Consider the following 20,659-nt stretch of genomic DNA (forward strand, 5'->3'; position numbering starts at 1 on the left):
GAACTGAAGGCTGTACATAGGCTGGACATTGGGACGATCGAGACCATCCAGGCCCTGGTTGTTCAAACGCTGGATAGCGCTATCTACTGGATAAATCACTCTCCAGAGGTTAAGTATTGGGAAAACCAATTGCGCCATCCACTGAAAAGAGATTTATCCAATGGATAACGCTATCCTTCTTTCGAACAACTGGGCTTAGGTCATTATATGGAAACCATCCTATATCCAAGCGAAAGCGACAATCCCAAACACTGCCCGGATCGTACAGCGTCGCACTACAAGTGTTTTTATGTGATCGTTCCGATCACCTGAATAAATTTTCAGACATTTCGGACGATCGATTTGAACCCGGACGATTATCTCGAAACCAGGCTCAGTTAGGGGTTAGCCGAGATAAGGTAAACTACATGATCGTGTCTCATGTTGTGTTCACACTTGCAAGTAAAACATGTTTCACTACAAATAATTCAAAACCGTCTCAATTGAAGCACTTGCTTCATTACTTAGGCCGGGAATTATCCCGAGCCGTCCTAATAAAAATCTTTCCACACGACCTGATCGAGCATGGCATCTCTTAGTTCAAGGTCTACCTCGATTTGGGTGACCATGTTGGGGTTCCCAAAGCAGCACTTTTGAAGCAGTCTCTTCATTGTGGCGTGCACAATTGAAGCACAACGAATTGAAAGTCGAGAACATTTACAATATTTTCACGGCTATCACCGACATATGTTTAGTCTGAACATGTTTCAGTCGGTGCTAGTGTGAGCAGAGCTCCAGACCATTGCAGCGGACCCTTACACATCAGGTAGAAGACAGGCTACACTATACAACGGTACTTTAATTAATGCAAAATTTGTATAACCTCTAGGTTTTTACAATTATTTTATTTCCTATTGAAAAGAATTGTATAGTCATGTTTGCAATAACAGTAAAAGTTCATACAAATTTAACCATTTATTTACCGTGATTTGTGTCATAATGTAAGTGATTTGTAAACTAGCGCTTAATCGAAAACTTAATTGTGGAGTAGTTCTATATCTCGTTGTTTGACGACGAGAAAGAAACAAGTTATTTAAAAAAAAATACTAAAAATACTTGTATTCATTGTACAAACAAGCATTATACTACTTACAAAAATGCTAATGGGAGCTGCCACATGGACCCTCCAAAAAATAAGCACGTCATGTTTCCGAGCACATCCAAGACAGAGTCGTTCCCAGTTAAAAAAAAAAAAAAAAACGACAAAAGGCTGGATAGAAATGGGTCATTCTCAACTTCATTTGCAAAACAAGTTCGAGTGATACCTTCCATGTGAATATCAGTTTTACTTGCACGAGAAAAGGCAATGTCTTCCTAACCAAGACTTCGAATTGACACTCATTTTGAAAAACAAGGGCCAGTTGTGTCAAGATGACGATTGTAAGGAGTGCTGGGAAGGTCCTTCGGCTTTCCCTTGACGCAATTCGTTTTCAACGATTTCTTCTCCGAACAAATGGAACGGGTGGGAACAAGTCTACGTGCTCCGGCCGGGGTGGGTCAGGGAGTTCACGGTGGCAGCCTCCCTCCTCCAAATAGGTGGGTGATATGCTAGAATATGGCTAAAACTCACTGCAATGTTTCTGTTTCATATAACGCAGGGGTTCCATATGACAATACAACATAATATGGGTGTCGGTTGTAGGCGAAAGCTCGTGTTCACCAGACGTAATTCACCGCGGATGTCAATAACTTCAACCATAGGAACCAATCAGGAAATCTAGAAATTGCATCTTTTCTCTCGACTTACTGGAGTATCGGTCAAACTGCGGAAGCTTCAGCACCACGATCTCCCGGTTTACGCCAGGGAATTGACACCTTTGACTTCCCCAGTGAAGGGAATTTGACAATCATAGTCTTCTGGGAGGTGGGGAATTTGATTCCTATGCATAAGGGTGGGAAAACAGTGGCGGATCCAGGGGAGGGGCCCGGGTCCCCCCTTGTTAGACCAAACGAGGCCCGAAAGGCTGAAAAAAATTTTTTGGAAGACCGGCCCCCCCCTTTATCTAAGGGTCTGGATGACCGCCCCCCCTTAACTCAAGGTCTGGATCCGGCACTGAGTTAGAATCCCCAGCGTCTCCTAAAATGGACCCGTAATGGCCAACCTCGTCCCCAGGGCTTTTCCCTTTAAAAATGGGCAGGGCCAAGGGAAAAGCCCTGGGGAAGAAGTTGGTAATGGCGTATTTGAACGGCTTTTTGGCCCGGGGAGGGGGGAATTTCAACACTAGTTTTCCAAAAATTATAAAGCTCCAGGGGGTTGTCCAGGGTGATGCTGAAGCTTCGATTTGACCGATATATTAACTTCAGGAAAATTCCACGAGCCTGAAGCTACTAAACTAAAATAACAGCTGAAGTCATAGTTTAAAATGTGTTTCATTTCCCATCTTTTGTCTGGGATTAATACGTAATTGTAATGCGATATTTTCAAGTAATTCTTATATTAATGTATTTATATTTGTATAGGCGGGTTTGCCACACCCTGGAATGAAAACAAATCCTTGACCTGTACAGGATTTACTTAGAAACTTGACCTTTCTCAGTTCTTTTCCAGGCCATAAATATTCCCTTTTATTTTCAATCTCTCTGTTTTTCACGACATGTTAGTGTTATACGTTTCTGGGAAACTACCCACCTACCCCTCCCCTTTTCACTTGATTTGCCGGTAACTAAGATTTTCCCCAACTTAAACGCATTTCCTTAACTATTCCCTGACCGCGGCAACCCAGACTTCCTTAATGACCCTTAATCGTTTAGGTGCACGCCAACGTAAACACCATTATCCAAAATAGTGGTAAATCTAGCTATATTTTTTCTTCGACGTCTCGTTTCAACGCAAAGGTTCTTTTGAATTCTGCAGAAGGTTTTGCAACCGAGGCAAAGACGACTAATTAAAAGAAAATTGAATTTGGCCAAGCCTCGTTCCCAGGGTTCTCTCCTGCTCGTTCCTATGGCGCGCGAGAGACGGGTAGTATAGAACCCTGGAAACGAGGTTGAATTTTGACAACATTCTGGAATTAGGTGCATACGATGAGAACGTGCACATACTCCTAGATTTTTCGTTAAAAAATTATTCATTAAACAACAATCGTCCACCTTAAAAACATTTCTGATTTATAATTCTCCCCCCGTAGTCTGCATATTCATCAATCGTAGCGTACATGTTATCCATCGTTGACAAGGAGCCCAGAATTGAGCCCCCGATCCATGGTGAATACATTCTGTTTTCAGGCGCACTAAGTGAGCGTATCTTTGGATTGATTTTGCTGAGCTCGTGTTCCAGCCTTGGAACCAGTCCCTTCGTGAGGGTCGTTCCACCAGATAGAACGACATTGCGATGGATGATGTCTCGTAAATCGGGAGCACATCTGTGAAACACGAAAGACAAATCAACCGATGTGTTCAGCGGGGGTTATGCATTCAAAGACAGGACCATACGTGTAGTACTTTTCTGAGTTACAAAAACTTGATTGTGCCATGCTGCGCAGTGTGCTCAACAAATTCATGGATAAGAAAGTTGGGCAGTGTTGAATGGGATGTTTTAACGAGACCATCCCCTCCCCTATTCCAAAGGGGAGGGGAAGGTGGGGGGGGGGGGAGTCATAAGCGGCAGTTTCAGTTGCGGGTATTGTAAGGCAAGTTCAGGAATTCTGGACTAATGATTTGAGTAAAATTTAAAACACAAGTGCAGAGTTATTGCTTTGCTGATAGTGAACTTACGGAACAGGATGGGAGAGGCAAGAAGACGGCAAACCTTGAGTGACAAGCGTGACAATAATTTTGTTTGAAATAATTTCACTTTCCTTTATAGAGATCTTTTTGTAAAAGACTAGAAAACGTTAATGTTAAGTGAAGATCACGACAAAACACGCAAGTGATAGCCCTATCACGTCTGTCACACACGAACATTTTGCCGTCCTCTTGCGTAATCTCACTAAAAACGAGAACTTCCACGTCCCGTACGTCAAATATAACCACCGGAAGTTGATCTCTCCTATCTTTCAGTGGTTTAACTCGATAACGTCATCCAACAGGAGTTCCGATTACTATACGTCAACGTGCTCGCGGCTTAAGCTCACGAATGAAAATGTCGTGTAAGCGAGATGTGGAAAGCTGCACGTTTCATCGCTCGCTACGAAGCGGAACTAAAGTACAGGTACAGAGTACATTTGGAGGTGGATACACGCAGCAATTTCGTTGTGCGCGATTTGGTACGATATATCGTCTTGGCAAGGGACCTCTTTACCCATTTGTTTGTTTTCCTGTTTTATTTTTTTTGTGGGGCATTAACTAAGCTTTATGTCATTGTCAAAAAAATTTGGCGTATTAGAAATAAAAGGAATACATGCAAAGTAGATCATCAAAGTTAACCCTTTAAGCCCTAAGAGTGATCAGCGTCAAATTTCTCCTTGTAATATCAATGCTTTGTAAAACAGAGTAGTCATGAGAATTATGGACATGATCACTCAAGATGAATTTTCTTGTTATTTTATCAACTCCTCCCCACTACTTCTGTAGGAAATGAATAGGGGCAACAAATGAGAATTCAAATTCTGATCTTGCGAAAAGAGAGGCTGAAAAAGATTCGAACCCTGACATCTGCGATACCTGTGCAGCGCTCTAACAAATTGAGCTAGAAAGCATACTGGTAGTTGGTCATTAAACTGGTTGGTAAGATACCCGGGAAAGGTAAAGATGAAATAAAAGATGAGATACAAGGCTCATTAAAAACAAAATAAGTATAAACGGTGTATACCTTCCAAACGCGTTGTTCACCAACTTGTGGATGGGAAGCTGAGAAGCGATAGTGTCGTCTGCACCAAGGAGAGTCTCTGGATTGAATAAAGGTTCCGGAGTGGTGATCATTTCGCTGCTGATGTCCACTGTCTGACCATCTGGGAGGCTGTAAAACTGAGTTAGCGCGTCACTGGTTTTAAACTGTTTCATCTCGGAAGAATAATCTGTAACAGAGAAATAAGGATTAGACTTTTTTGCTTCCGAAGTGAATTGTGGAGTTTTGTAAGCCCTTAATTGTGCGGTGGTTCTAACTTTTGAGTCATTAAACGAAATTCTACGATGTGTTTCTGCTCTCTATCTTCTGATGGAGGCGTGTGTGGCCGAGCGGTCAACACCTCGAACTCCGGACTAGGAGGTCCGGGGTTCAAGCCTCGCCCGTCGCGTTGTTTCCTTAGACAAGGAACTTTACTCCACTTTGTCTCTCTTCACCCCTGTGTTAGCCTGCCAGCAAGCTCTCCATTTGCGTGTTCTTGCGCGGCTCGCTTCGCTCGCCCAAATAGGAGAGCTTACTCGCAGGTTACCAGGGTATATAAATGGGTACCAACGACATACTGCTAGGGGGTAACCCTGTGATGGACTAGCATCCTGACCAGGGGGGAGTAGTAATACTCCTAGGCTTGCTTCGTGCTAAGGAAATCGGGTTAAGCTCCGGCCGTTTGGGGCTTTGGCTCGTGTGCGCCTTTACCTTTCTTTTTACTTACCTTGTGAAACATATGCCATGCTCTCTTTCATGTTATTTACAATCTGCCATCCAGATGACGAATTGAAGATATGGCCTTTATTCTCCCTCAGAAGCTTTTGCAGATTATCAGTTAGCAATTTTCCACCAATGTCAAGTTCTTGCACAGTATATGCTAAAATATGTCCTTCATAAATTGCCGCAGCCTGTGTTACAGAAGATCCAGAAGACAAACAGAGGCCTTGTGTTAAACCAGATGCATACAGCGAGAGGACCAGTTGATTGGCAAGATACATTGCTGGAACGCTGAGGTGCTCAAATAGAACCTGTTAAAAAAGAAAAAAATATATATATAAAAAATGAAAATAAAATCTGTAACCTCAAAATCAGTGATTTCATAACAATGTTACTCCTTTCTCCAGCCAAATCATCCACCATCCACACACCTCTCTTTAATCATTTTCACTCCTCTTCCATCTTTCTTTTTAGATGAGCCAAGCCTATTTGCTTTCAACTTATTTGTTTGTATAATGTCATGTATAACTTGACGTTACGTTGGTCATGTTGGTAATCTTAAAAAAAAGTTATTGTATTAATTTAAGGGCCACGTGCCAAAGTGATAATTTTTGTCAAAAAAAAAAAATAAAAAATAAAGAACAGTCTCAAGTATGGCCTTTTTTTTAACCATATGACCTTGAGCTTAAAAGTACTTGACTTAGTCCCTTTCCCCCATGGACTAGGGAAAATATGCATCTTCATTTAATAAACTTCAACAACAAGCAGGGAAAGGTAGAAAAATTTGAAGTAACCCTCAAGTGTAAGTCAACTGAGGCCCCAACTGGTATAGCCTTCAGGATCACCAAGGCCCACAAACCTCCCCACCGCATAAAGGTGCAATGCAACAAACCTCAGCCATTTTCTCTCTATCCCTTCTGGATGTGTTGGCAACTTCTGTGACCAGTACAGGATGATTTCCTTCCTCAATTCCTAATTCACTGTAAAGCATGTATTCCCAGATGTCTTCCACATCAGCCCAGTTGTCAAGGAAGACACCGCTCATTGGGTACTCTATAAACATCAAAATTTCAAATTATTTCTTGTTTCATGGTCTTCTTTAACAGACTCAAAAGTTAGACCAACTTTTAAAATATACCTTTTGCCCTCTTCATTGTTCAGGGTTGTCACTAATATTCCAAGTCATCACTATAAATACAACCTGTACATGGGAAATCAAAGAGCTAGGGATTTCTTTTGGTTCTAATTTTCTTCTGTTCATCGATGAAAGTAGCCAGTATTCACATTGGTAGAAGCTGGGGGAAGTCCTTGCTCCTAGCCCTTAATGACAGCTGTGATTCTACAACCGCTAACTCTTTAACTCCCATTAGTAACTAACATCCAGTTTCACCTAGCCCGCATAGCAAGTGTTTCTGAGTGGCTTCAGAGTGAAGAACGAGGAATGAGAGTCAAAGACCGCGTGGAAAATGGTGTGAGTAAAAGAGTGGGCAGGGAGGCGGGGGGGGGAGAAAGGTTTACTTCCCCTCGCCCCTCTTTCATTTTTTGGATCTCGTTCCATTTCTTGCTTGGAAAAAACCGAAAATCCCGTTCCTCAGTCTTTCTTTGCTCCAAAAACAAATGGAAATGCTTGCTAGGAGGTGATTAACAAGATAGAAAAGCTCCTGATTGTAAAACCAATTCTCCTCATCATAGCCACAGGAAATGTATGTAGATCAGTGTGGAGAATAATTATGATTGCTAATATTAAGGGTTAGATCTTCCATATGTAAAAGCTCTTGGGAAGCAGATCAGAATAGTTTTCTGTAAAATTACATCATCAAACAAAAAGGTTATGAAAGTTAATAAAATGATCACCAAAGTAAAAAATCTACTTTCTTGATCTCCTTTCAAATCCTCTCAAACAATTCTTTAAAGAAATACATGAGAATCAGTCTGGAGAATTTCTACGTTGATATTGGGGTGTAAAGAATTACCTAGCTGCATAACTCCTGCCCTCATTGCTGCACCATCTCCATATGTCCGATCCTTCCTATTGTCCATACCAGCCATTTGTAATGAGTATCGCTTGGGGATTCCGTACAAAGCTGGTTGTACGACTCTGGGCTTCCTGTCCCCAGCTATGCCTAGTTTAATGATTGCAGATCCGTTGTCAAGCACAACAGCCTGGTTGTAGTGTGAACCAGCTGGAAAAAAAAAAAAAATTGACAACATTCAATTTGACTGAGATGAACATAATGATCAAAAACATTTTATAGTGCCATCATTCTCAAAGTGCTTCTTAGTTTTACAATGATTACAATATCAGCTCCATATTGAAATGCAGCCGCTAGTGTTGAAATGTATGGGTCATTCGTTAAAATTACCTGATGAGTGTGGTCATCTTTTGACCATATGAAACAGAACTGTGGCATTAAACGAATGGATATCTTCTGAAGTCTGATCGACATTCAATGGATTTATTCTCTTCTTCTATACTTACAGGACATTATTAGTGTTTTGTTTGAAACTGATCTGCACTTAAGGTCCACTCTTCATCAGTAGCCCAAGAAACAAGAAAATGGGAAAATTACTAGCAAGAGCTGGTGATTGTCCAAACTGAGTGTTTGACACTCTTTGTTCGGCACCTGCTAAAAAATTATACACGTCCCTCCAAAAAATAGCAACCATTTTATATAGCTACCACCAAATCATCAGCTAGAAGTCTCAAAAAACATCTTTATTCTAATTTTTGAGTGCAGTAGATGATTTTCACCTTTGAAATATTTACTGTAAAGTGCTAAACAGTTACATGCACATACTTTTTGTGCACCTAATTATTTGGTGGTTTTCAAGGATACCATAGAACTCTTCCCCACACAATCAGATAATTTAAAAATGAGGATGCAAACAGCTGGCTTCTATAATGGCATTATGCCTGGCTGAGAAAAACTATCATAGTTTCAATGCAATCTTGTTGCCAAGACAGTACAGTAAAAACCCACATATAAGAACCTAGAATTTTTGACCTCAGGCTGAACAGGTTCTTATATTTTAGGGTAGTTTTTCACAATTTCAGGCTGATTAGGTTCTTAAAAGGTTCTTATTTTTCAGAGGTTGTCATAGCGTAACCATTGGCAGAAATATTGTACTACTAATACATAATGGCAAACAATCAAGGTCCAAGAAGAACATCAATATGTTTCTATATTTTTTAAAATAAGATATTAAGATATTGAATAGTCTATATTGTATGGTAGCTTTATGGAAAACATACTTCTAGTGAAAATCCAAACAAATGTAAATAAAAAAAAAACATATACACAATAACCTTTTGTCAAAAGTTTCCCACAAAATTAAAATCAAGAATTTTGACCATCAAAATTGAAGTGATTATTTTTGTATAAGAATCTATTTTTCTTTGCCAGGCTGAAAAGGTTCTTTTATTTTTGGGTATTTAAATGCCAAATTCCAGCCTGTAGGTTCTTAAATCACTAGGTTCTTATATGTGGGTTTTTACTGTAGTACATAATTATATGGTCACATACAATTGCACACAATTCATTCACTCATTCAAAGAACTTTTTGAATAAGCCTTTTGAACAAATAAATGACCCTCTCATTATCAGACAAATCACCCTCAACCACAAAAGGAATTATTCACATAACATTATGTTACTAAGTAAACTGAGTATGATCGTCTAGGTGAACGTAGTCTTGAATAGGACTGTTATTTGCAGTGACTTTTATATTAATTCTTCCGTGACAGTTGTTTATCTGCCATGTGCTCAGATAAATCGTCTACAGGTGGCCTTGAGCAATTGAATGGCCTCTTGTGTAATAACTGGGTTTGAATATATATTGAAAGAGCAGGGAGGGTGTGGGGAAGAAAGGTTTCCTTCCTTCCCCTCCCCCTCCCCCCAAGTACCAACCTGACTGTATTCTTGCTCTAGGGAGGGATTTTGATTTCTTCCTACTTCTCCTCTTTTCTTTAGGTTTGCTCACACATAGCCCATCCACCATTGTCTGTCCAGCAAAGAGCAGATCTTCCTCATTGTCATCATCATCATCATCATCATCTAACTCATCTTCAAAGATGTCATCAACATCACTGTCGCCGCCTTTATACTTTGCAGTACTTGACCCACCAACAGCACCCAACTTCGCATCCTCTGCATGATCGATCACTTCATCTTCTGAGGAGTCAATAAATTCTTCACTTGCGTCTTCGTCAGAAACTGTTTCCTTCTCTGTGATTGGTCGAGATTTTTCACTTTCAAAGCTCTCGTCAAATTCTTCATTATCTTCCAAATCCATTATCAAACTTCTCCTCCAATAATCATTTTGTTCGTTGGTTTCTGTTTCTCTTGAATTCAACTCTTTCCCATTCATACATTCGCTTGATGGCACTAAATCAACTCCTTGATGCTCTGTTTCATTGGTTTTTTCATCATCATCAGCTAATTTGACAGAAATTTGACGAACATTATCAGATTGCTGGTGTACATCTTTTTCAAGAGTAAGATCTATATGACCATTTAACACTTTTCCCTCCTGATCAGAAACATACTGTTCAATTTGAACTTTCCCGGCAGCCTCAGTGACTGCTGCATTCAAAGTGTCATCTACAAATGTTTCCATTTGTGATTTGAGCTCACTTGTGTCTTCCCGATTAGGTTCATCTCCTTCTTGACTTTCCAGTTCTTTTAAGTCAACAGCCTGGTGCAATGCAGAAACGATTAATTCTTGCACTGTATCATTGACCTGAGATTCCAGAATTTCCTGCGCACACCCCTCAAGTTTAGAATCCTCTAATGATTTCTCACTGCATTGTGCTTTTGCTCGTAATAAAGCTTCGTATATTGCACCATTTACCAAATTTTCAACAATGCCACAGATTTGAGGCTGTATTGCGCTTGAAACAGTCACTGTTTGATCCGCTAAGTCAGCATGCCCTGGTTCAACTATGCTGTTACTGGCAAAATTATTTTCTTTAACATTTTCGCCTTCTCTGATGGCTTCTTCAATTCCTTCTGACACAACTTCACTTACAATGCCTTCACTGAATAATTTCATTTCACTGAGAGATATCTTCTGCCTTCTCCCTTGCTCTAACTTTTCTGTTGTGGTATATTGTTCTATTCCTTCGAGAATAACTTGTTCACTCACGTCTTGGGCAAATGCCACAACATCTTTGAATAAAGATACATTATCAGAAGCACCGTCCATTAATGATTTAACAACATTTTCAGCAAAACTATGCAATTCCTGAACCTCTGAGGTATCAAAGTCTTCAGGACCAGAAAGAGAACTGTTAGCAAATTGCCCAATAGCATCAGAGACAATCCGAGAGGAAATTTCATCTGCATAAATGTTTGCTTTTGATTCAAGATCAATTTTATGAAATGCACTCTCCTTAGCCTTGGTGACCATGAGATCTGCAAAGTCCCCAAATATACCTGATTCCTTTATAGCTGTGGATTCCATGGCATTGTTCGATTCGGTTGGTTGCCCATTAATGTCAGGTACAACAGTATCATTAAAAATTTGTCCTACATGGGCTGAACTAACCGAATTAGAAACTGTCTCCGATACAATCTCACATAATTCGGTTTCTTTATCTGTCGATGACTCCAAACCGTCAGTTTTTTCCATAGTTTCTTCAGAATCTTCCCTGGAATGATCGCTACCATGGGAACTCGCTCGGATACGCAGTCTCTGGGTGATGAATCCTTCAGGAACATTGAACTCTTGCAAGTACAGAGCATCTTGACTTTGCAAAATGTCTTCAATCTTCGAAGCCTCAAGACTATTTTCAACTTGTAATTCTTTTCCTTTCTCATTGTCAACAGGTGCGACTTTCGACTTTCTTGCCTCGAATGCGGTTGTGGTTTGATAAGGAGAGGATCTTTGATAAGAACAGGAGGTTTCGTCAATTTGCTTTCTTGCGCCTGATTTGTGCTCATCTGATTCTTTTCGCTGCACGACAAAACCAGGTTTCTCTTCTGCGGTTTGCACTTTTTTCTGCCCAGTGACATCTCTGGGGGTTCTTGTCGATGACGTTAAAACGTCCTCTGATTTTTTCCTCGTTTTATTCTCATTACGATTTTCGTAGCCCAATAACACCAGCACGAAGTACACGGTGCCCAAAATGAGTCCTAACATCATCCAAGGAGAGACATAAAATACCGTTAGATCCATTTTGCTTAAATTTTGTATAATCCCCAGATAATACGGAGAATTTTCGATATAAAACTGCTTAAAACGACATTCAACCAGCCCCAAACATTAGCTCCGCCATGTTGTTTTAGGGCCTGTCTTCACAGAGCCTCAATTCGATGACTGAAATAAACATCAACTTCACACAGCACGTGCCAATTAGAGACCAAAATACACATTCAATTCAAGATGTCTTCTTCGCTCTGTACTGTGCGGCGTATTAACTTGATGAAGATTTGTCGGAACAAGTATCTGTGGTTCGAGAATGGCGAGAGTGGAAATGATCTGTGCACTATCCGGATAAACGTAACTCGCTAAATCGTGACATTTGTCGGGTTTCCTGTCTCTCATGAGAACCCTGGCGCTCAAATTACGAATTGTCCCTCTCAACGGGACCCACTGGTCACAAATCTACGTAAGCTTATTTGTTTTCTCGGAAATAATGAAGATCGGAAATTCCATGGTGTGTGCATAATAGCATCCTATCTTAAAAGCCTTCATGCATGCAGGACTCTGAAATGAAAATTGTTTTCCTATTTAAACGCAATTAAACGGAAGTGATGTCACGCCAAGTTTTTGAAACATGTATGCATTGAAACATTAGAAATGGATTATGTACATGAGCAGTTACAAAAACTTCCGAAATCTGCATATTAGCTCATTAGCTCCCAGAATTTTGAATAGAATAACAAAAAACATTTACATGGGGAAATTAATGCTTTTTCTGTTTTTCTACGGTATTACCAAATATTTTTATAGGCGGATTGACTGATCTGTTGTTGCTTAGATTACGTTCTCTCGCGGTTTCGCATATTGCAGACTGCACCTCACTTGTCTGAGAATTCCAGTAATTTGGTAATTCAGCCGCAATATAGTTCATGTTTCGAGTTATTTTTGGCTTTAGCAGAAACACTGCTATCTTTGGTATCGTAGGTAGGAGTTCTGTTCTGAGTTTGCTGGACCTCTGCCACAGAAGCCCGGGCACTAGAGAACAGACCCCCAGCGACCCCCCAGCGGAAACGCGTCGAAAGCGCCTGGATGATATTTTGTTTTAAGTTTTCAGTGATGTAAACGATTCTGGCCGATTTTCTCGATAAAATGACGACTCTCAGACCTTTTAGATGCGATGATATGTTTCGCTTTAGTAACGTGTAAGTATCAGGACGCGTTTTTTTCAAGTATTGTCCCAAACAATAGAAGCCTTTCTGCTTAATGTGACAGCAATCTCATGTATTCTTACCCTGATCATTTAGATATCCCTGGATTTTTATACTTAATCAATGTTTTTATCTAGCCTTCTTAGAAGTTTTAATTGGTTTTCGAGAGTTATGCTACGTGTGCGTCACTCTGGCCCCCTTTGCAATTTTGTGTTTAGGAGGTTTTTGCAGTAGACTTGCACCACATGCCTAGTTAGCCTGAAGCCCCACCAAGATCTTCAGATCACTAATTATCCTGACTTTTAAAACTCATGTTGTTGCTTACAGTAATATAAGGTTTAGTAGGTATCAGGAAAATGAGACCAACAGAGTATCAGCCACCCAGTGTGTTCATCTTTAAGATGTTTCTCCTTTCTTTTTAGTTTTAGTTCCAAGCCATGCTTCATGTCCCTATCATCAGCCACCCCCTGAGGGGGACCCTGAGCAAGGAGGGAACTTTGTAAATGACCCCGTGAAATTGCCTAATTTCTCCTCCTTGACGGGGGCACAGAGCAATCTTAGTTAAGAAATTTCCCTAACTAGAGGGGTGTCGTATTGAACAACATGAAACCACTGAATACTTAAGATGTCATTTATTATATTTACCCAGCCCACCTCAGGTGTGGATCCACACCAGTTTCCACTGTTTTACGTAAATCAGTCAGATTTTTCATGATAAATTTTTTTTTGATAATAAAAACTTTCCAAGTTGAAATTTTAAGAAATTTTTGGACTTGCCTTGCTTTGTATGCACTACAATATGGATGTTGACCTTGACAAAATGATCAGCCCATGGACAAGGATTTATCCGAGGAGAATGGAACTGGCCAATATCTTGTTTGAATGACTTAGAAACCCAGGAAAGGGGACTTAAGGGAGTTAAAATCCAAAACATTTCCCAAGAATAAGAAACTTGCACCCTTGGTGCTTTTTTTAGGAAATTGGTCAATATTATTCTAGATCTGCAACTGCACCTGATTAATTCTTTACCCTTAAATGGATTTACATAACAGTACCTAAGATTATGTAGTCTGCTGAGTCGGCAAATGATTCCACCACGAGGAGAAAGGTAAGCCCACTATCTTCTGGATGAGTGGTCTATATATCCTTGATTTAAGATTGACCTAATTTCTTTAAAGTCCCTGGTTCCCTGTGGTGCAAACCTGTTGTAAACCTAACCTCCCTCATTTATCCCACCTCCAGGTAAAATAATCTTTCAAATTCCCCTATAATTCCCTGTACAATTTGCCTGGAGTTCCCCCATCCAGGGGATGGTCAATTATAGGTGCATTCTATTCATGGTAGCAAAATGACTCATAGATCTGACAGACAATGTTTAATATGTACTAATAGTCAATTGTCTTCTTTTATGTTGCCTATGAAAACTGTTGTGTTTGTTTTTCTTTCCAGGAACTTGGATCCATTGACAGAAACAGTATCTTCATATTATTTAAGGCTATCACATTTACAAATAGTAAATAGAAAATCATGATAGTTGTTTTCAAATGTATGGTTTGGATTTTTTAGAATTAGGAAATTGATAAACAGATTCAAAAGCTGACATTTCAACTACTCACCATTTTGTCATAGTTTGTATGTTGCATGTACTAGCAGCTCTTACACAAACCATTCAATAAAATGTAGTGTTCATTATCATATCCTTAACATTAGCATAGTATGGGTTAGCATTTTATCTCCAGTATCTGGCACACTGGCCTGAATATTTCCAAGTGGTTGAATCCCCAACTGGACAAATTATGGGTTACAGTAAGTGATTCTTTTGTCATTTCCCTGATCAATATATTGGTCTCTTGTTGATTTTCACCTGTGAAGATATCATGTTTTCACATGAAAGCTCACCTGTTATTCCATTGCATTCGGGGGAACAAGGGTGGCACAGTGGTGACAGCACTCGACTCCCACCAATGTAGCCTGGGTTTGAGTCCTGGCATCGACGCCACATGTGGGTTGAGTTTGTTGTTGGTTCTCTCCTTTGCTCCAAAAGGTTTTTCTCTCGGTGCTCCGGTTTTCCCCTCACCTCAAAACCAACTTTTCTAGATTCCAATTTGACCAGGATTCAGGTTGATGAAAAACCACCTAGTGGAATTGCTACCTCTAAGTCGTTATGTATTCATTAATATACATTGTGTTATTGCTAGTTATGGGGAAAGCTGAAGGCAGTGTGCAGCAAGAAGAGTGGCATGGCCATGTTACCGCAGTAACTGTCGCTCCTGAATACCGCAGACTGGGACTTGCAGCGAGACTGATGTCAAACTTGGAGGAAATCTCAGAGAAGTATATTTGTGGCAATATTAAGATTATAATTGCCTCTGAATAAAATAAATCTTGTTTGTTTTTCAGTTTGTGCTAAGCTTTTCTGTTAAGAAATCTTCCTAATAATGAAGCATGCACAAATACAATCCTATTAATTCAAACTCTTTAAACAAATTTAAAATGTAACATTTCTCACCCTTGATAATGATGTTTGAAACAACCAAACGTTGAGTAATGTTTTTAAGTTTCATTTTTCTTGTTAAATGCTTCAACAAGCAACTGACTATTGGAACTTTTTTGTGACAAATAATGGCATAATGAGTTTAAAAGAGCTATTTGTCCTTTTTTTTTAGGAAAGACGCATATTTTGTTGACTTGTTTGTTCGTATGAGCAATAATGTTGCTGTTGACATGTATAAGCAGCTTGGTTATGTCATTTATCGCCGAGTACTGGAATACTATTCTGGTGATCCTGATGAGGATGCCTATGGTGAGGGCCTTTAAACCTTGTACTGTTGAGGGTCAGGACAGTCATGGTCACACTTTAGGATTTCATCCACAGACTAAAAATTAAGAACCACCTTGTATAGCACAATAAACAGTACCACAGGAAAGTACTGCTCAGTAGCTTTCATTTGAATGGTCACACTTGAGGAATTCATCCACATATGCAAAAGTGAGAACCACCTTGTACAGCATAATAAACAGTACCACAGGAAAGCACTGCTCAGTAGCTTTCGTTTGTATGGTCACACTTTAGGATTTCTTCAACAGACTCAAAAGTTAGAACCAGCTTGAAAACACTAGAAATTACTGCTCATAAACAGTAACACAGGAAAGCAATACTCCGTAGCTTCCATTTTGATGTTTAAGGGTTTTGTCAAGACATTTGATGGTGGCTTACATGAAACTACTTTTTGTCCTTAGACATGCGCAAAGCATTGTCGCGTGACAAAGAAAAGAAGTCAGTGATTCCAATGAAAGATCCTGTCAGACCTGAGGACATTGAATAAAATTAAGGACCAACTGTTGGATCAGAGAAGGAACACAGTAACGTAGATCAACATATAATTTCTCCCCACAGTACCAAGTGCATTGTCAATCAAGCATGTAATGAGAATCCATAACATCCGTTAAACTTTCAAAGAGAGAGCTTGCCGCAGGAATAACGATTTTTTTATCGTAATTTTTATAGCATATTTACAATACCTATAAATATACAAAAATCTCACAGTCGAAAGTAGAAACTGAGAAATAGGCGAATCACAGTACTCTTTCTCACGCATTGTGTTTGGTCTAGGTCTTTCACTTCTGTTTTCAATTCTGACAACCTAGATTACACTGAAAATGAATAGATCAGGAAACTTCCCATATTTAAACTGCGGGAGAAAGATTTAACAACTGGAAGATCATCGGAGTTTTCACTAGATCATATGCGACGCTGCAGTTGTAAGCGTAATTGGATCTTTATGCTCTGGGTTTCTGATTACGATTCCAACTCCATTACTAGTGAAAGTTAGCATTTACGCTTTTTGATTTGCACCATGCCATGCTTCTGGTCAGAGAGCCAACAGTTGGTCCAAAAACATAATTCAATTTTGTACAGAAGAAATCACAGTGAAGTGATGTACATCGATACTATAACCATACGATGTGGAACATTCTTATATTAAACTATTCTATGAAGGCTGTTTTTGTCGTTTTACCTTTTTCAAGTTAAAGCCCCGACTAGTGAATTATTTGGGACCCGCTCTAACTTTTCGCCTATTAGAGCAAAGCTAAGGAGAATTATCCATAAATATCCATAAACAGAAACAGCAACGAACCCTTGAAGGTTGTGAATCACTGAGGCCCACAACGTCAATTTCCAGCTCGTCAAAAGTGGAATTAAAAGAAGTGAATGTTCCCGGGGCGCTTATATCTCAAATTTAGGATAATACAAAAAAACCCTTACAGGTGGGAGTTGGGTGCTTTTCCGAATAAGCGCGATTATTTCGTTATCCTTCAAACATTAGAAAAATGAGGTGCAAGTTACGAGGGGCAGGGGCGCTCCCTCCTCGCGTGTGTCCTCCTCTCTCGCGCAGCGCGCATCGTTTATCTCGCTCCTCATGTCTGTTATACGTCAATCTCGTGCCTCAGGTCCTCGTTCCGTACTGCGCATGCTCGGTTGATGTTCCCGACCGCTGGTCAAGGGGAACGAAGACGCTGGGTACGAGGGTGTTTATACGTTTGTCAGCCAGGCTACCTACAACCTCGTCCCCAGGGTCTTCTTGTTTAAAAAACGAGAAGACCTGGGGGCAAGGTTGAGGCTACCAAGAGTAAACAAAAGAACTGACGTGAAAAGAGGAAACAACAAGCACGTACATCATAAAATTTTTATGGAAATAAAGGTGATTTCGTGTTATTTACAATTTTATATTATGCAAATTTTGCACGTTTTCACATTGCCACCCCTACCCCCACGCTCCTTGAATAAACACCACTTAATGCCTTTAAATATATAATATATATATTAAAAAAACCGACAAAAAATTTCCAGTGGGAAAGTTATGTTCTTATGCTTTCAGTTAACTTATAAACTTTCTTTGAGCGTTAAAAAAGCGTTTAATATGTGAGCAATAGACCTCTTTAGCTTGCATGTTTTATTTTCTCCATGAAGGTCTCCGCGTACATATGCACGTGAATACTCTGGAGAACCTACATTGGCCATTTTCGCATAGACCATAATGCACCTTGTTTGCCCCCCAATAATTTTGCGTAACCATTGCTTCCAATTTCTCCTGGGTATTACAGTGGTCCCAAGAGAAATCTAAGACAATGGTTATGTCAAAATTTTTGGGTTACACAAGGTTCATTATGGTCTATGCGAAAATGGTGAATTAGAAAAACAAAGCTTAGACCATGTTTACATGGAGTGGGGGACCCCGGTCTAGTGGGGTAGGTTTCTTTTGTTTTGTGTCCCGCAGAGCGTGAAAACAAAAGAAACCAACCCCACTAGACCGGGGTCCCCCACTCCATGTAAACAGGCCCTTGCACGCTAAAGAGGTCGATAGAACCTTTAACCGCCCTGCTATAGTGTTTTCACACGACATCATGTCCACTATCTTGGTGTTCCAAAACAATGAAATGGCAGCCATGTTCTTTTTGCAAACCAGTCCTGAGGGATCTTATGTAAAATCTGAATATAGCTGTTGGCCAGGTGAGTGAAAACGCTTTATTGTTGTAAGATAGTGTTTCTTCCCCCCAAATTTTTTCATTGCTGTAACAATCTCCACGCCCCATGCGTAGATAGCGGCTTGGCCTTGTTACAATGTTTTTTATAATTTGTTTTTTTAAATTGACAACAGAAAGCATACCGACGGCAAAATTTATACGCCGGAGGAATTCTAAGGCACCGTCCAAACTAACGCGTTTTCGTTTGAAAACGCGCGAATGACGTCAGAGTCAATAATTTGCAATTTTGTCTGAGTATTGTCATTTTTCTCACTTTTATGACAAAAGACAGACAAACACGACATTTTAATGACAGAAGTCAGACAAAAGTGAGGACTTCGCTGATGTTAGTCTGAGTTTAGGGTCTATAAATAGTAACTGCGCGCAGCGTTATTGTATCGTTCTCGAACGTTTTAGTTTAGACACTCGAAACGCATCAAAACGGTTGTGTGAAGGCGAATCGATCGATGCGCTTTCGATCACAACGAAGACGAATACTTTTGAAAACGCATTTAGTGTGGACATGGCCTATAAAGCCCCATGTTCTGCATTCAACGTTCGTTTTCATAATATAAAAACCCTTACTATGTAGCGTGTTCTTTTACGTCCCAAAATTATTGATGCCGTTGTAGCAAATACCAGTTACTGATCCCTGGTAACAATATCCATTACTGTAAATAAAAAATTTCGAACCTGGAAGCCACTGTTTATGTTAAAATAGTTTGATTCTACTTGTATGAGAGATCTCATCGTGGAAAAAAATTCAAATTAAACTCCATTTGTTTGCTGATATTCACAGTCTTGCTTCGTTTGTTCAAGACTTTCACTTTCGCCTTTCTTTTTAAATTCTGTTCGTCTATCATCTCCGCTAGATTGTGAGCAATCTTCAGCCTTTCTTTCTTCAGTTTGTTCATTATTTGGTTCTTTTTCGTGACTTTTACACGGCTCTCTGTTCACTTTTTCAACATTTTCTTGGCCTTGTTGCTCACTGGCTTCTTCGCCTTGTTTACCGCTTTCTTGAGGGTTATCCTTTTCTTCTTGCTTTTCTTGTCCTTGCTGTCCATTTACTGTAGCCTGTGTTTTCAACAGTCCTGTTGTAGTATTTTTCTCGTCTAATGACTCAGTTTGTTCATTAGTCTGAGAAACCGACATCGACTGATCAGTGTTTATCTGTTCTCGTTCATTTGCCTCACCACCAATTTTGCCACCATCCTCTTTCGCATTCCCTTCTATTTCCAAAGCTTTATCCGTGCTTTCTTCCCCAGTATCCTGGCTTACAACTTGTTTCTCACTCACGTCTTCTCCCACAACCTCATCATTACAACCTTTCTCGCCACTACTACAGCCATTCGGTTCCTCAATGCTTTCACGCGCCTCCACCGATTCTGAGCTTCTCTCGGACGTGACTGTAAGCTCTGCATTGCGCGTAGAAGACGAAGACGCCTTTTCAGTATCCTTTTTAGCATAAGAGGAATCAACCGATGCATCCTTCAGCTCTGCGTCGTGATCGGCTAATTCTCCCACCTTCGACCCTTTAGTTTCCTCGATCGCCGCGGAGAGATCTGAGCTCGCTTTCGGTAATTCTTGAGTGTCGGCAACAGATGACTCTTTTACCTCTGAGACGCTGCCAGACGATTCGCCAACTGCTGGTAGATCTGCACTGATCGTTGAAGTGCACGGAATGCTTTTATCATCACTTGAAGAATCACTAGTCACTTGAGAAGAATCTTTAAGCCCGGAGATTTCTAGATCTGTCTTGATCTGATCAAAATCTTCCAGATCTTGGGAAGATTTTCTTCTGATTAAACTACTTTTCTCTTCGTCAAATTCACTGCTACTGTCAGAGCTATCCTCGTCAGAGGAAATTTCCCCTAGAAAGCTCACATCATCTGCCTTCCGCTGACCACTGTCACTCAATGACGTCACTGATGACGCACTGCTGACGTCACCCAAGTGGTCATGTGATGCAAGCTTAGATTTCTTGAAAGCAATAGCAGTTTTTTCTGTAGAAATGAAAAAAAAAACCAGTTAATTTAACGAAGCATAATTGCTTAATTTTTGTCGGACATGAAGATAAAATGGCAAACAAGGATTAGGGTAGAAAAGTATGAAATAATTCACTTCAAATTATATTTTTGACACATTAATTGCTCCTTTTCCATAATTTTAACACAGCCGCCTCTCCTCCATGTGAGAGACATAACCTCATCAGAATAGTCAAGATGATAATTCAACGTAGTCTGGCAAATCAATCTTA

At 40.0% G+C, this 20,659-nt stretch overlaps 3 protein-coding genes across 6 annotated transcripts in view; 1 reads left to right on the plus strand and 2 right to left on the minus strand.

Moving 5' to 3' along the window:
• Positions 1 to 865: 865 nt before the first annotated feature.
• LOC140924810 (uncharacterized) lies at positions 866 to 12,192 on the minus strand. Its single transcript, XM_073374815.1, has 6 exons — positions 9,433 to 12,192; positions 7,498 to 7,707; positions 6,417 to 6,577; positions 5,532 to 5,835; positions 4,790 to 4,994; positions 866 to 3,401 (listed from the first exon to the last, which is right to left on the minus strand). Exons 1-6 carry the CDS (start codon positions 11,699 to 11,701, stop codon positions 3,131 to 3,133), a joined length of 3,420 nt encoding a protein of 1,139 aa, XP_073230916.1. The 5' UTR covers positions 11,702 to 12,192; the 3' UTR covers positions 866 to 3,130.
• Positions 12,193 to 12,734: 542 nt separating this feature from the next.
• Positions 12,735 to 16,330, plus strand: LOC140924854 (N-alpha-acetyltransferase 20-like). The gene is made up of 6 exons (XM_073374856.1): positions 12,735 to 12,870; positions 14,326 to 14,350; positions 14,592 to 14,682; positions 15,075 to 15,210; positions 15,543 to 15,679; positions 16,117 to 16,330. Exons 1-6 carry the CDS (start codon positions 12,818 to 12,820, stop codon positions 16,200 to 16,202), a joined length of 528 nt encoding a protein of 175 aa, XP_073230957.1. The 5' UTR covers positions 12,735 to 12,817; the 3' UTR covers positions 16,203 to 16,330.
• Positions 16,331 to 18,219: 1,889 nt separating this feature from the next.
• Positions 18,220 to 20,659, minus strand: part of LOC140924801 (uncharacterized) — a 34,970-nt gene continuing 32,530 nt past the window's right edge. For 3 of the 4 annotated variants that reach the window (XM_073374808.1, XM_073374807.1, XM_073374806.1), the window contains one exon: positions 18,220 to 20,405. In XM_073374808.1, coding sequence (XP_073230909.1) covers positions 19,171 to 20,405 — 1,235 coding nt within the window. In that variant the 3' untranslated portion in view covers positions 18,220 to 19,170. The remainder of the gene's footprint in view (positions 20,406 to 20,659) is intronic. The other variant, XM_073374809.1, reaches the window with a different exon arrangement.

This window comes from Porites lutea, chromosome 14 (genome assembly GCF_958299795.1).
Source record: "Porites lutea chromosome 14, jaPorLute2.1, whole genome shotgun sequence".
Classification (NCBI taxonomy): domain Eukaryota; kingdom Metazoa; phylum Cnidaria; class Anthozoa; order Scleractinia; family Poritidae; genus Porites; species Porites lutea.

Bases quoted from the DNA above. Each gene is read 5' to 3' on its own strand.
- LOC140924854 (XM_073374856.1), top strand. From the start codon at position 12,818: ATGACGACTCTCAGACCTTTTAGATGCGATGATATGTTTCGCTTTAGT. The intron at 12,871-14,325 runs GTAAGTATCAGG...TTTTCTTTCCAG, and splicing joins ATGTTTCGCTTTAGTAACGT to GAACTTGGATCCATTGACAG. The intron at 15,680-16,116 runs GTGAGGGCCTTT...TTTTGTCCTTAG, and splicing joins TCCTGATGAGGATGCCTATG to ACATGCGCAAAGCATTGTCG.
- LOC140924810 (XM_073374815.1), bottom strand. From the start codon at position 11,701: ATGGATCTAACGGTATTTTATGTCTCTCCTTGGATGATGTTAGGACTC. The intron at 6,578-7,497 runs GTAATTCTTTAC...TGATGTTTATAG, and splicing joins GGCAGGAGTTATGCAGCTAG to AGTACCCAATGAGCGGTGTC. The intron at 4,995-5,531 runs GTAAGTAAAAAG...TCTCTGTTACAG, and splicing joins CATGGCATATGTTTCACAAG to ATTATTCTTCCGAGATGAAA.